The sequence below is a fragment of the Culex quinquefasciatus genome, chromosome 1, assembly GCF_015732765.1.
Source record: "Culex quinquefasciatus strain JHB chromosome 1, VPISU_Cqui_1.0_pri_paternal, whole genome shotgun sequence".
Classification (NCBI taxonomy): domain Eukaryota; kingdom Metazoa; phylum Arthropoda; class Insecta; order Diptera; family Culicidae; genus Culex; species Culex quinquefasciatus.
Window position 1 is genome coordinate 115,988,454 of NC_051861.1, and position 16,383 is coordinate 116,004,836.

Here is a 16,383-nt window from a genome sequence, read left to right on the forward strand (position 1 = left end):
TGTTTTGTTCGATTTTTTTTTCAATTGTTCAATTGACGTATTTTTTAAATAATTTTTTTTGTATTGCTTTTATTTTTTAAATCTTGAATTGCTTTTATTTTTTGTTTTTCTTTACTTTTTTATGTTCCTGGTTTAATTTTTTTTAAATGGTTTTCGAATTAAAAATTTTGCAATTCTTTTAATTTTTGTTTTGTAGTTAAAACAAAAAAGATTTTTTTGATATTTTGTTTTATTTGATGTTATAACAAATTGTCACTTGTAGAAGGACCCGTACCGGTACCCATGGTGTAGAGGTAAGCGTGATTGCCTCTCACCCAGTCGTCCTGGGTTTGATCCCAGACGGTGGCATTTTTCGAGACGAGATTTGCTCAGTAGGTAGTAGGTGTAGGAGTCGTCTTGTCTCGGTGGAGTCGCTGATAGGCCGTTGGACTCAAAATCCAAAGGTCGTCAGTTCGAATCCCGGGATGGATGGAAGCTAAGGTGTAAAAAAGAGGTTTGCAATTGCCTCAACAATCAAGCCTTCGGATACCTAGTTTCGAGTAGGAATCTCGCAATCGAGAACTCCAGAGCAATGCTGTAGAGCGAATAATTTATTTATTAATTTTTTTAGAAAGAATTTCGTAAAAATATTGTAAATAAATCAATCTTTATATCGTCTAATGAAAAAGCCGGCTGAGATATTCATTAAAAGTCGCGTTTTTACACATGAAAAAGGTTTATTACAATGAGAATATTAAAATGAACTTACGACCTACAGCCCCTCGTCCGCCAAACCTCCTTATTTCGGCTTCGTCTCCGCCTCGCTCACGTACCGCACGTACAGCGTCGGGTCGGGCACCGGTTCCGGCGGCACCTCCGCCTCGTCCAGGTACGAGCAGGCGATGGCCAACGTGCTGCCGTCGTAGCTGAAAGCGAGCGCCGAGATCGAGCTGTCGTACAGATGGAACTGGCACAGCCGCTTCTTGTTGAACCCGTCCCAGATGTTGACGTACCCGTCCGAACCGCCCGTCGCGAACGTGTTGAACACGTTGTGAAAGCTGATGGCGTTCACCGGATAGATGAGCTCCTTGCTGTCCTCCTTCGAGCGGTGACACTTGAACGCAAACTTCTTCTTCTGCACCTCCGGGTCCATGTCGAAGTACTCGACCGCGACCCGGCCCTCGATCGAACTCATCACGTAGCCTTCCTTGTTCGGGAAGCACCGGATGGCGCGGGTTTGGAACTTCAGCGAGGACTCCCGCCGCGTCAGGTACTGGCCCATGTTCCGCAGGTCCCACACGAGCACCTTGCGCTCCGACGTGGCCACCACCAGCTTCTCGTCGATGCAACTCATCGAGTACACCTTCCCATTGCTCTGCTCGTACTTCCCGACGCAGTCCTTGTCCCGTACGTCCCACAGCTTCACCGTCTTGTCCCAACTTCCGGTCAGGATGCCGTTCGCCTTGGACGAGTACTCGACGCACTTGACGCCGGCGTCGTGATTCCCGAGGATGCTCTCGGCGTGTGTGTTCAGGTCGTACAGCTTGACCAGGTTGTCCAGCCCGGCACTGACCGTGCGGACGGAATCCTGCAAAGAAGTAAAACAGTCGTTAAAATTCGTCAACAATTTTTTTTTCGTGGAACTTACATGAAAGGCACAGTCCAGCACCGGTGCATCGTGGTAGTACTTCTGGCGCAGGGTGTTGTTGACCACGTCGTACAGGCGGACGCTCGAGTCCCAGCTGGACACAAGCAGGAACTGGTTCGTGTTTGGCGAGAATTTGCACGACGAGATGATGTCGCTTGGGGCGTTCTGAATTTGCGTTTCCGGCTTGCGTTCCATCGCGAGCGAGTTGTGGAGGGGCGAGTTTTCAAGAATAAATCAGATTTTCACCTATTTTCAATCGGAACAAACAAAATTAACCGCGGACGCTTCCCGAATCGATTGTTGGAGGGAGGTTAGAGAAAAATTTCAAACCAAGCCGAACTGTCAAAGCTGTCAGTCGCGGTTGGCGTTTGAAGTACGGCTAGTCGCCGCTGGAGGGACGCGTGCAGTGAGGGACACGCTAAATTTTAAAGAGTCATTTAACGAGTCAAGTCGAGTCAGTCATCAAAATTGGGTTCATTTCAGCGAACGTTTAAAAGTTTGGTTGGTTGTTAACCCTCTAACGCCCATGGTTACTCCAGAGCACCACTAATGTTTGTCTTAAAAATTAAATTTCTCTGCAACCATGCAATTTTTCAACCTGGTTCAACTTGCATTGGTTTGTATAGAATGTTAACTTATAACCATTAAAAATTCATCCAATTTGGTTGATTCTGTTGCGAGTAATGTAGAAAAACGTAAAAAATCTCGATTTTGCTCTGGGCGGGAAGGGGTTAATGTTATTGTTCTCTCAGCTGATTTTCTGTAAACAAAACAAACTTGCAATTCGACGCCAACATTTCAAAAAGCATCATGTACACACCATCCTTTTTGAGAAAAACGCATTTGAATGTTGAGCATCATTTTTCAATTCCCATTTTAATATAAAAGCAAAAGAAGATGTTCTAATGATAACAAACGATGAAAAAATTTGCTTTTATTGATACTTGCTCATCCATAAAAATTCAATAAAACACGATGACCGTCATTACATTTAATAAAAACAAACATAACTTCTTTTTAAATCACCAACGTCTATATCACCCTGCTGTCGTTGGAGGGGAAATTTTTGATATGCTTTTCGTCGGCGAATGTACATGGCGTCTTTTTCATGATGCTTTTTTTTCGTCACGAGGTTTGGGTTCACTATAGAGTGACAATAAAAAAACGACAGCATGGATATCCTCTGATTCGATTCCTTAGGCAGAAATAAGTATCTGTGCAAATTTTGAGCCAAATCGGTTATGGTTAAGGGGCACTTTTTATCGTTGAAGTTTATATGGGAAAAATCGCAAAAATGTATGCAGGATCAACTCGGATCTTTTTGCACCCTTCGACAAAGTTGTAGGAAATTAAATTTCCTACAAGAATCTTACACTTGGATAATTTTGGGCGAGACCTGCGACATCTGCTACCAAAATCCTAAAGCGATGTTTTTCCCCATACATTTTAGCGATTTTCCCGAGGATTTTCCTCATATAAAATTCAACGATAAAAAGCGACCCTTAAGCCATAACCGATTTGGTTCAAAATGGGCACAGTTACTTATTATTGCCTAAAAAATCGAGACAGGGGGTATCTCTTCGGTTTTACTAAAATTTTCAATTTTTCTTGTCACCCTAATGTACACTCTGAATCAGAAGTACCCCTCAAAAAGGGTACCCTTAATTTGTCAACACAAGGAAAACAAACCCTTTTTGACGGTTACTTCCACCCTTTTTCTCAATTTTTCCCTTCGTTACCCTTTTGCAAAGGGTTACTACCGGTAAACTTGAAAAAAAGTAGAAACTAAAAAGTGACCCCGTTCGTTTGACAACAGTTGGTGTCAAACCATCGGGATTTGAGTGTATAGTATATTTTTCTGTGAACGACCACAAAGGATTGAAAATGGATTTTTAAATCTATTTAAAAAAAATTACTTCGCAGCCCTTCTTAACAGAAAAGGTTTTACTTTACAGCTCTTTCCAAGGGGACCGTAGTTGATCCATCGAAAAATGTTGTCTTGTCAACTTTTTTTTAGCAATAAAATAAAAAAAAGGTGATCAGAAATGGTTTTTAATCGGGTTTTTATTCGTTGTACATCAAAATTTACATAGGGACCCTATTCTGACATTCCGACATTTTTTCGTTTTTTTTTCTCTGATATTCCGACTTAGCTTCAAAAAACCCTAAAAATTAGTCTTTTAAGACTAAACCAGGTTTTCCGTGTAAAAAATGTTCGAAATGGGGAAAACCTAAAATTAAATGACTTATCTTTCATAAGCGTGTAACTCCACAATAAACATTGAAACGTCAAAAAATTGCAACCAAAACAAAATCAGAATCCTGCGGTGCTCTCTCCGGATTTCACGTTGATAAAAATGTCCACTCCTCGACCTGCCACAACGGCCACCACCACCACCGCCAAACCAGAAATCAAGGCGGTCAAAACAAAGATCAAAATGAAGAAAGCCGACATCCGCCAGTGCCGGCTCTGTCTGCGAGTTCTCCCCCGCGCCGACGTCCGGGAAACCCGCGGCAACAATTCCGTCGACCTGTCGCGGAAAATCGAAACTGCCGTCTCGATCCGGATCCTCAAGAACGACAAACTGACCACGGTTTGCGTCAACTGCCTGCGGCTGGTGGACATTTCCTACAACTTCCGGATGGCGTGCATGAAGACCAACATCATCTACTCGGGGAAGTTGGTCATGCTGCACGAGGGAACCTGGCTGGAGGAGGACAAGAAGGAGCTGCTGGACGATTGCCAGGATCTGGTGCGACTGCACCGGCTCGAGATGGACAAACTGTTCAAGTGTTCCGGGTATGAATCGGGAAATGTGGAAATTTTCACTTCCGTCGACGAGGAACCCGTTCCGGAGGTCAAGGAAGACCCGGTGGAGCAACCCGCGGCGGACGAAATCAACGACAGCGAACCGGAAGCGACCGACGAGTGGAACAAAATGATCGAAAGCGCTCCCGCCAAACGGGTCAAGCAGGACAACGGCACCATCCCGATTCATCGGTACATCTGCGAGATCTGCGGCCAGGTCGTGGACAAACACAACGAGGAGTTCCACCGCAACGAGCACCTCAACATCACGCCCTACCAGTGCGCAAACTGTCCGGTGGCCTTCCACTCCAAGTACGCCCTGCATCGGCACAAGGTGAAGCTACACGACCGGGAGATCTTCACCAAAGAGTGCGACATTTGCCACAAAACGATTCGCGGCAAAGGCGGCTTCAATCGCCACATGGCTCGGCACAACGATCCCACGGTGGACACGGCATCGTGCGACGTTTGCGGCAAGCGGTACCGGAAGTGAGTCCCACTTTCTAGAATCATCACATTTAACCCAAAACACTAACAAACCTTAAAAAATGTCATTCCAGGAGCTACATGAAGGACCACATGAACACGCACACGGGCAATATGGCGCACGCGTGCCGGATCTGCGGCCGGACGTTTGCCGCCAAGACGAACCTCTTCACGCACATGAAAAAGTACCACAAGCTGAAGCTGAAGGCCGAGTTCACCGATTGCGGGTACGATCTGAACGAGTCGAATTAAAGCGTTTGTTTAAACTTGGAATTCTGGAGGAAATTTGTAAGTGATGACATTCCTTGATCGGTTTTTTTTTCTTATCATCAAGCGAAAAACCAACCACCATCAAAAATAGTAATTAACGCTGAAAATTCTAACACAGCAAAAATGTAAATAAAATTTCGCGGAAATTCTTCGAAAAATACGATATTTTGTAAAAAATATTAGTATTTCACACAAAAAATAATATAGGGGAAGGTGGGGCAAGACGACCATATGGGGCAAGAGGAACAATCGCTCGTACGGCCGTAATTTTTACAATTTTGATTATTTCCAGTATGAGGAATTGTTGCTAGCAATGCAATTAGCTGATTCTACTACCACATAACCGCCAAAACGACGTAAACGCCACGGGGCATAAGATTGAATGAAGTTTTTTTCAAAACCTTTGTTTCCTTATAATATTTGGAAAGTACAAAATAAGGCTTAGGGTTCGTTTTAAGGCTCATTTTATCAAAATGCTATTTTCACTAGATCGGTAGTGTCCCTACCAATGACTTGCACGTATTATAAAGTATGATTTATGTTTTGGTTATTATTGTAGAGAGCTTTTAAAAAATCTTGTTTAGGTGGGGCAAGTGTACCATATGGATTTTTAGTATGGAAAAAAATACGAATTTCTGCAGCAACATATTTTATTGTGAAAAAAATACATGAAAGTTCTTAAAAACTGATAAACAATTGTTTAAAAAATTGCCCATACATAATATAATAATATCATGAAAATTTACTATTTAATATATTTTTTTTTCGTGAAAACGGTCAAATTTTTAGTAAAATATTATTTTTAATCTAAAAATGGAAGAAACGTTTCAAATACATCCTAATCTGATGTATCCAAGTGATAACAGTTCAATTGGTAGTAAATTAGCATGTTGTTTCATGCATTGTTCCTCTTGCCCCAACGGGTTGTTCGTCTTGCCCCACTAGTTGAGTAGAACGTACGAAAAATCAAAAAAATTAAAATCATTTTTTTACATTAAAAAACAGATTTTTTAAAAAACTTGTTCTATCAAAGACTCAGTCAAGACCTGGAATATGATGATTCCAATAAATCCGACAGATTTTTTAACGTTTTTAATGGGTTATAACGAGCATTTCCTTAGCTTGTTACACTTGCCCCACTTTCCCCTATAGTGAAAATTTACACAAAATTTCGCGTCTTCTGCATGCTGCAAATTGGGTACTAAAGCCCTATGTCAATTTTGATGTACAACGGTAAAAAACACGATTAAAAACCATTTCCCGAAGATCGTCGTCACCCACCTACAAGCGGCACAGAACAACCTCGAGGAGTTTCAGCGGAAGTGGCGCATCAAGCTGAACGCTGGGAAAACCCAGTCCATCTTCTTCACCAGGAGGCGTGCTGCTCGGCACCTTCCCCGCAGATCGATCAGCGTCAACGGCCAGCCTGCGACGTGGGACGACGAGGTCAGGTACCTGGGTGTGGTGCACGACAAGAAGCTGAAGTACGACAAGCACGTGAACAACATCATCGAGAAGGTGGATCGTTCCACCAAGGCGCTCTACTACCTGCTGAATCGGCGGTCGAAGCTGAGCATCAAGAACAAGTCGCTCGTGGTCAAGTGCATCATCCGTCCAATGCTGACCTACGCTGCTGCGGTCTGGGGCAACTGTGCCAAATCGCACCGTAAGCGACTCCAGGTGAAGCAGAACAAGCTGCTCAAGATGGTGCACAACTTGGACCCGTGGTACCCGACCGACGATCTACACGAGCTGGCCGGCGTCGACACCATCGACGCAAGCATCGAAAAAGCAACGAGAACCTTCAGGACTTCCTGTGGGATGTCAACGAATCCGCTCATCGAAGCACTCCTCCGTCAACAACTGTGATATTAGTCTTAAGCCAAACATAGATCTAGGGTTTTTTCTCAAAATTTATTTTCCCTAAAAGAGCATGCAGCTAGCAACATCTAAACTTAGAAATATGTACCCTCCCTGTAAAGGCTTATGAATTGATCTCAGTTGAAAGGTTCTCCAAATCTCTGAATTGCAAATGTAACATCCTGGAGCAGAACTGTTAAATTCTAATAAACACCAATTGAATTGAATTGAATTAAAAACCATTTCTGATCACTATTTTTCATTTTAACGCAATAAAAAAATTTACAAGACAACATTTTTTCGATGGATCAACTATGGTCCCCTTGGAACGAGCTGTCAAGTAGGACCTTTTTTGTCAAGAAGGGCCATTAAGTTATTTTTTTTAATTGATTTAAAAATCCATTTTAGATGCTTTGCGGTCGAACAAAGATCCATTGTACTCAGAAAAATAATCTTTATCGCTGTAAACAATAATATCAGCAATCTAAGCTTCATTTTAGGACCCAATTAGCAAAATTTGATTATTTTTTTTTAATAAAATATCATTTTATAAAAATTGTATCTTAAGGAGGTATTAGACTACGATAAACAAATAAACTCGCAAACTTGTTTGCGGCAAACTCGCAAACCAAGCAAAATGTATGCAGGTTGACGTGTCTGCAAACACATGCAGGCAAACTGTCAAATTGGGTACTAAAGCCCTATGTAAAGCGTTCAAAACAACTTTTGAGCAAAAATTCGAGCTGATACTTTGTTAACTTTTGATGCTCTATCATTTTAAACAATGTAATTTTTTCAAAATTATTTTTTTTCAAGATTTTTTTATTGCGTTAATTTATAGAGGGCAAAAACTCGTACAGTTACACTCGTACTACTTGAATTTTTTCTCACAAGTTGTTCTAAGAGCTGTTAATTCAATTTTAAGTTTGCATTCCTATGTAACCGAACAGCGAAAATTTGAATCGTCATTCTTCGATGCTTTGCGCCATCTGTCGGAATTTTTGAGCTTTTAATCGCGAATACCCTTTTAAAGGGTGACGACGGGTGAACTTGAAAAAAGGATACTTTTTACTTTGAGTGTACACTTAAAACTCAAATATTGTGAAAAATTGTGCAAAACATTGTATCTTCTGATACCCATGTTGCAAATTAAAAAAATAGTTTTTACATAACCTTAATTTGTGAAAATTTTAGTATTTTCAAGAAGTTTTTTTTCTTATAAAAAAATGTTTTTACGTTAAAACTGTTACACTCCAGACTCGACTTATCCCAAGTTTCGATTATGCGATGCTTTGTATGAGACTTCGGATAATCGAATCACGAACGAATTTTTTTTTCGTATTTTTTATTTCCTTACTTTAAACATCTATTTCGAGTTCTACGATCTTATTTTAGTCAATTTTGAATAGAGCGTCATCCATAAAGTATGTCACGCAAAAATCGGCCAAAATTAACCCTTCCTCCCCCCTATGTCACACTTTGTCACGCTGGCTCTGACGCCCCCCCCCCCCTTGTTTTCGATGGGATTTTTTATCCAGATTTTTAAGCGAAGATGGCGTTACAAATGGTGCACGCCCGAAATGTCAAAATCGCTCAGTGGTACCAATATTAAAAAATCAGTGTGGCTGCCATGTCATGGCACACTTTTTTTGTAATGTTGGTACCACTGCGCGATTTTGACATTTCGTGCGTGCGCCATTTGTAACGCCATCTTCGCTTAAAAATCTGGATAGCATTTATTTTAATTTTTATTTTAGTCTTTAAATACTCATAATTTTTAAATTTTTGCCAATTTTGATACAAAAAAAAAAATGGTTGTCTAATAAAAAACACTTAATTATTCATTTTTTTGGAAAAATTAACATTGCGATATTTAAAAAAACAGACCTAATAAAAATTAGAATACCTGGCATAACATTCAAGTACAGTACTTGTTCGGTAACTGAGCTGAGGACGTAGCCCAGTTACCGAATGCTGCTCGCTAACTGGGCTGAACAAAAAAAAAATACGAGGGGACCACCGATGCATAATATTATCCTGATGAAAACAAAAAAACTAAAATTACTCAAATTTGTTTACCATGATCACTTCTTTTTTTTTTTCTAAATGTGACTTGAAATTTGTTAAATGCTTTTTTAGTTTATTGAACTTGATTTTTAACATCTACCAACCCCTTGGTCATTCCGCTTTGTTTTGGTTTTTTGACATTTGTCTCAAGGGCCAAATACTACCAGAAACAAACATAAAGTCGGGAATTCGCCAATTCGGTCTTTTTTCTTCAATTAATTTTTGTATTTTTTAATTTGACTGAAACTTTTTTGGTGCCTTCGGTATGCCCAAAGAAGCCATTTTGCATCATTAGTTTGTCCATATAATTTTCCATACAAATTTGGCAGCTGTCCATACAAAAATGATGTATGAAAATTCAAAAATCTGTATTTTTTGAAGGAATTTTTGATCAATTGAATTTTTTATCACTAAAACTTGATTTGCAAAAAAACACTATTTTTATTTTTTATTATTTTTTGATATGTTTTAAAATGCCAACTTTTCAGAAAATTCCAGGTTGTGCAAAAAATCATTGACCGAGTTATGAATTGTTTAATCAATACTGATTTTTTTCAAAAAATCGAAATATTGGTCGCAAAATTTTTTCAACTGCATTTTTCGATGTAAAGTTAAATTTGCAATCAAAAAGTACTTCAGTAAAATTTTGATAAAGTACACCGTTTTCAAGTTAAATCCATATTTAGGTGACTTTTTTGAAAATAGTCGCAGTTATCATTTTTAAAAATTAGTGCACATGTTTGCACACTTTAAAAAAAATATTTTTGAAAAGCTGAGTAAGTTGGGTACTAAAGCCCTTTGTCAATTTTTATGTACAACGGTAAAAAAAACACGATTAAAAACCATTTCTGATCACTTTTTTTCATTTTAATGCAAAAAAAATAATGACAAGACAATATTTTTTCGATGGATCAACTATGGTCCCCTTGGAACAAGCTGTCAAGTAGGAGCTTTTCTGTCAAAAAGGACCGCGAGGTTAATTTTTCAAAATTGATTTGAAAATCCATTTTTAACTTTTTGTGGTCGCACAAAGGGTCTTTGTAATCAGAAAAAAAACTTTATCGCTGTAAACAACAATATCAGCAATCTAAGCTTCATTTTAGGACCCAATTCTCTATATTTTGCTTGTTCGGACTTTGTTGATACGACCTTTAGTTGCTGAGATATTGCAATGCAATGGTTTAAAAACAGGAAAATTGATGTTTTCTAAGTCTCACCCAAACAGCCCATTATTTTTTATTTTGTCGATATCTCAGCAACTAATGGTCCGATTTTCAATGTTAATATATGAAACATATGTGAAATTTTCCGATCTTTTCGAAATATTATATTGAATGTTTGGCCCTTTTGAAATGTTAGTCTTGATTTAAAATTCTTGAAAATATTTTTTTTTAAAAGATCGGAAAATTTCACGAATGTTTCATATTTTAACATTGAAAATCGAACAATTATTTGCTGAGATATCGACATTAGAAAATGGTGGGTTGTTTGGGTGAGACTCAGAAAACATCAATTTTCTTGTTTTTAAACCTTTGCATGGCAATATCTTAGCAACTAAGGGTCGTATCAACCTATAAAAAAAACTATGAAAAAAAAAGGTCGTATCAACAAAGTACAAAAAAGCAAAATATAGAGAATTTTCTCAACTTTTCAAAAACATTTTTTTTTTCAAAATTGGGCAAACATGGGCACTATTTAAAAAAAATTACTGCGACTATTTTGAAAAAAGGTAACATAAAAATGGCTATAACTTGAAAACGGTGCACTTTATCAAAATTTCACTAAAGTACTTTTTGATTGCAAATTCAATTTTACATCAAAAAATAAAATTGAAAAAATGTTGCGACCAGTATTTGGATTTTTTTTAAATCAGTATTGATTCAAAAATTCATAAATCTGTCAAAGATTTTATGCCCATTCTGGAAATTTCTGAAAAGTTGTCCTTTGATGTCCCCTAAAACATATCAGAAAAAAAATGTTTTTTTTTTTTTGCAAATTAAGTTTTTGTGACAAAAAGTGAAATTAAAAATCACCTAAAATTTTTTTACCGTGTATCATTTTTTTTTCAGTGTAGTCCATATCTATACCTACAACTTTGCCGGAGACACCAAATCGATCAAAAAATTCCTTCAAAAGATGCAGATTTTTTAATTTTCCCATATCATTTGTGTATGGACAGCTGCCAAATTTGTATGGAAAATTATATGGACAAACTAATGATGCAAAATGGTCTCTTTGGGCATACCGAAGGCACCAAAAAAGTTTCAGCCGGATTAAAAAATACAAAAAAAAAATCGAATGACCGAAATCTCAGAGAATTGCTCAGCAGTCATATTTTAAATTAATAATATTTTAAATCTAGTTATCTTTAACTTTTTGTCATTTCCTGTTGAAACGAAGTATCAAAAACTATACTTTTGCCAATTTTAAACATAAATATTGAAATTACAAATATTATTAAGCTTTCGGTTATTTTTCAAAGACTAATTGTTTATGTTTCTAATCGGAATCAAATAATGAGTGCTTCAATTTTTAAAGGTTTTTTTTAGGAATTTGTTGTAAAATTTCTGTTTTTAGAAACTTGTCAATAGTTTTATTTTCTTTTAATTCGTTTAGGTTTTTATTTGGTTCATATTGACTTTTTTAAAAGAGTTTTTTGTTTAAAACCATTCTTTAGATAAGAAATGCCTATTATTTGAGATTCTGGAATAGTCGGGAAAAAGTCGGGAATTTCAAAATGGGTTGAGTGGTCACCCTGGTTAAACACATGTTTTATGATTTGATTATCTAGGCTTCAGATGGAATTTTGGACTCCTTACTCTTAAAAAAAAGTGGTGCAACAACATTATTAATTTGATTCTTTACTTAACAAGATTTTTTATAGTTTTATAAATTTTCTAAAATATGACAATCATATAATTAGTTTTTTTTTTACTCACTAATATCATCTTTGCGACACATATTTGATTTGAATTTGAATATTTGAAAAGGGAGCATAAGCTTTTTGACAGCTGGAACTATTTTGCAAATACTTAGTTAAGGCCATAAAGCAATGAAAATTGGTAAACAAATTCAAACTGTCAAAATGCTTATCCGATATTTTCTCGTGTTAGTCAAGAATTGTTACTAACAATCATGTTTTTCCCACCTTCCATGAATAATTCAAATCTTGGTACCGAATAAATTTACACAACATTAAATCGCTCTGAAAAACATTCCTCGCCTGACGAGATGTGCTAAATTGAGCGATTTTGCAAATATGCGCAGCATTTTTAATTAGTATCGCTAACCTTCGCCTTCCTAATTTAGGGAATAAGCTGAAAACGATAATCGCGTCAGAAAGAAAAAAAAATCAACGACATGTTGTTGCCCTGACGATGCCAACATAACACGCCACAGACAAGTGGATGCTGAAGTTTGACACTTCACTTGAAAATTTATTCAAAATATTCGAAAATTTGTTCAAAACAAACCAGTTTCGAAAAATGATTTTGGGCAAATGTCAGATTTGTTTGAAATTAAAAGAAACGCAGGTCAGAATTTGGTTATTGTTGAGTGAAAATAACCCTATTTTAACATTTTACTTACTGGCACTGCTGAATGCTAATTATTTTTTAAATATCTTTTTACAGTATATAAAAAAAACTTTTCATTTTGTCCCAACTTCTCTGATTCGAACCTCAAGTACCCAAAAAGGTCGGCTCTCTTTCTATGGAGACGCACACACTTCGAACTGCAATTAATTGAAGCTGTTGGGGCCATAATCGCCATCGGATCGTCAGTCCGTCCCGTCCGGCGATGTGTTTATGTCCATCCATGTCGAATGAAGGCCGCCGACACTCTGAGAAAGTTGGAAAAAATGCCATTCGTGCGCGCAGATACTTGGCGTCGTCTGTCCGAGAACAAATATTTGTTGATTTTTATCAAGGTTTGCTGTTTTATTGCAGTATTTCAAAATTTCGATTTAAAGTTGGAGCTTGCATTTGACAGAAGCATACCTTTATCATGGGTTGCTTTGTTTTGGCTAAGTCATCTGTCAAACGCAGGGTTGGAATTTTCTCGAAATATTACCAATAAGAAAATCCTTACCTAATTGACTCGATAACTTTGAGATATCACTTCATATTAATTGGCAACGATTACCTTGAGGTTCAGTTCAGTTCAGTCGGAGATAATTGTGAGCAAACACCGGTCATCGGCGACTTCTTTTTGTTGCATTTCCATATGTTTACAGCGCGTCAATCAATAGAGGTGTTGAACGAGTTGCTGTCACAAACGGCGACAGACAGCGCAGCGGCAGCATTTCTTGGCGATAAATCAATTATGGGCACTCTTTGTGGAGTTATTCGATTGGAGAAGGGATATGTAGTGAAGCAAGCCATGCTTCATTTGACAGTTTGCGAGTCAGAGTTTACGCTACCTCAATGTTGATTGACTTTGAACGGCCTTGGTTCCGCCACTTTCAAGGTTAATCAATGTTAAGGTAACGCAAACTCTGATCCGCAAACTGTAAACAAAGAGCTGTCAAATGAGTTGGGGTAATTCACTTCAAAGCTCAGCTCTACAAATTAATGCACGAGCATAAGTTGTCACCTCGATGAGATCTTGTGCAACTCTTCCAAGTAGCAGCAAAACTGCACTGACCATATCCGTCCGCACAACTTGTCCGGCAATGTGTCCAAAATCAGAGATTGTGCACCAGATACAACACAAAAAACACAAACCGTCAAGTTTCTGCATAATCCGGCCGGCAATCTCTAAATGGGCGACGTCTGATGATGGCCGCTTTTCTCCCGAAAAAGGGCTACCGGTTGGTCTTGGAGCGATGGCGATGGTGGCGACGACGATCCTTGACATTTCAAATCCTGCGGGGCATGTGACCAAATCCATACGCAGTTGGTCAACGCGCATAGACTGTTGGAGTGGTCTCACGCATCTCTTGACAATCGGGGACAGGTTCTTGATGGGCGGTTTTGTGCCACAGCCACAGGATGCATAATTTTATTCAATGGACGGGGTCGAGAGGTGGTCGACTGGGGTAGGAAAACCTTGCGGAATTCCGACGTGATTGGATGGGTTTTTTTTGCACTTAACCTTAATTTATGAGAATTATACAAGTTGGGTCAATATGGGTATTAAACCTCGTGGTTTTTGATACTGGACTGGAATATTGATATTTCTATAAAGCCATAAACTCAGACTTGTGATAAAATGATTCAAATTGGACATAGATTTAATTTCAAGAGCTTAATGCAAAGTTCTTTGTAATGTTGGTTATGTTCAACATAACTACTCGTACCTCTTTCAACTGATTTCAAATGGCAAGGGCGTTCAAATTTTGTGTTTTGAGAAACATAATTTGAGATTAAGACATTTAACCATATTTTTTCATTAATTGGATTTTTTCTAAATATTTGAGGACCCCTCGGAATTTAAATTTCAAGCGAAACAATGTAAATGAGCCAATGTGAATTGATAAACTGGAAGTTTATGAAATATCCCCAAAAAAATCAGGAGACAGTAAAATAATCACAGCTAATTTTTTTTTACTGAAAAACTGATTCTATGACAATTTCCGGAATTCCATTTCCCGGAATGGACGTTTTCCGGAATGGACATTATCCGGAATGAACGTTTTCCGGAATGGACGTTATCCGGAATGGACATTATCCGGAATGGACGTTATCCGTAATGAAATTTCCCGGAATAGACGTTTCCCGGAATGGACATTTCCCGGAAAAATGAGTTTTTTAGATTACCTGATTTGAGAATGAATGGAATCTTGCCTACTCGCTTACTTGTGGTTAAGAATTATATAGTCTGTATTCCGTTGGTTTGAGCTAGTCACATTTAAGGAACTCGATATTTTGACAACAATATGAATGATAAATACTTACTTTTACTAAATGATAAAAAGAAAGTGAAATGTTCGGACACGAACAATAGAAGCAAGCGTTGACTATTGAAACAATACTTTATTAACCACCACGTGATGTAACAATGTAGATCGATAGATATTAGACAAACACTAGATGTTTTTAACGTTATTTCAATGTGTTGTTATATGTAAGAATTTTCCCTTCTTTTGTTAAACAGTTGTCTTATCTGACTTAATTGTACCAAATTTTACTATAAAGCAGAATGATTATTTTCAAAGAAGGAAAAATCTCAAAAAAATAAAAGCTTTTCAGAAAATCAATGTATAATGTGTACTTTCTTGAGATTTTCCCTTCTTTAAAAATACACGATCTTTCATCAAAGTAATGGGATTTTATTTCGTCCGTGATTTTATATAAGAATTTTCCCTTCTTTTGTTGATTCTACTAAATTTTACCTAGTTTTTCGTTAAAGAACTTTGCACTATAATTAATAAATAAAATAATAAGCTTTCAGAAGAAAATCTCAAGAAAGTACACATTATACCTTGATTTTCTGAAAAGCTTTTTATTTTCTTGAGGTTTTTCCATCTTTGAAAATAATCATTCTGCTTATAATAAAATTTGGTAGAATTTAGTCACAAAAGACAACTGATTAACACAAGAAGGGAAATCTCTTACGCGAAATCCCATCACATTGATAAAAGATCGTGTATTTTTAAAGAAGGGAAATCCTCAAGAAATACACATTATACATTGATTTTCTGAAAAGCTTTTTATCTTCTAAAGGTTTTCCCTTCTTTGAAAATAAACATTCTGCGTTACAGTAAATAAAACTAAAATAAATTGTTCGCTCTACAGCATTGCCTAGGCGTTCTCGATTGCGACATTCCTACTCGAAACTAGGTGTTCGAAGGCTAGATTGTTGAGGCAATTGCAAACCTTTTTTTACACCTGAGCTTCCATTCACCCCGAGATTCGAACTGACGATCTTTGGATTGTTAGTCCAACTGCTTGCCAGTGACTCCACCGAGACAGGACCCAGGGAGACGGCTCCTACACCTGGACTGAGCTATCGATCTAACTTCTAGGTTAGACCGGGGCCAACCTTTACTTCCCCGTCCGACGGAAGGTGTGAACAGGCAAATCTCGTCTCGAAAAATGCCACCACCGTGACCGTCTGGAATCGAACCCAGGCCGAATGAGTGAGAGGCGACTACGCTTACCCCTACACCACGGTTCCTGGACTCTGCTTTGTAGTGCTGAGTCCTTTAAAGAAAAACTAGGTAAAATATATAGTAGAATTAACAAAAGAAGGGAGAATTCTTATATTAAATCCCATTACTTTGATGAAAGATCGTGTATTTTTAAAGAAGGGAAAACCTCGA

The 16,383-nt window shown here is 37.8% G+C and overlaps 2 protein-coding genes across 2 annotated transcripts; one reads left to right on the forward strand and one right to left on the reverse strand.

Moving 5' to 3' along the window:
- Positions 1-696: 696 nt before the first annotated feature.
- LOC6050127 (mitotic checkpoint protein BUB3) lies at positions 697-1,984 on the reverse strand. Its single transcript, XM_001866749.2, has 2 exons — positions 1,628-1,984; positions 697-1,567 (listed from the first exon to the last, which is right to left on the reverse strand). The coding sequence occupies exons 1-2, from the start codon at positions 1,820-1,822 to the stop codon at positions 779-781; spliced, it is 984 nt and encodes a 327-aa protein (XP_001866784.1). The 5' UTR covers positions 1,823-1,984; the 3' UTR covers positions 697-778.
- Positions 1,985-3,918: 1,934 nt separating this feature from the next.
- LOC6050125 (zinc finger and SCAN domain-containing protein 31) lies at positions 3,919-5,195 on the forward strand. The gene is made up of 2 exons (XM_001866747.2): positions 3,919-4,925; positions 4,997-5,195. Exons 1-2 carry the CDS (start codon positions 3,985-3,987, stop codon positions 5,172-5,174), a joined length of 1,119 nt encoding a protein of 372 aa, XP_001866782.2. The 5' UTR covers positions 3,919-3,984; the 3' UTR covers positions 5,175-5,195.
- Positions 5,196-16,383: the final 11,188 nt, after the last annotated feature.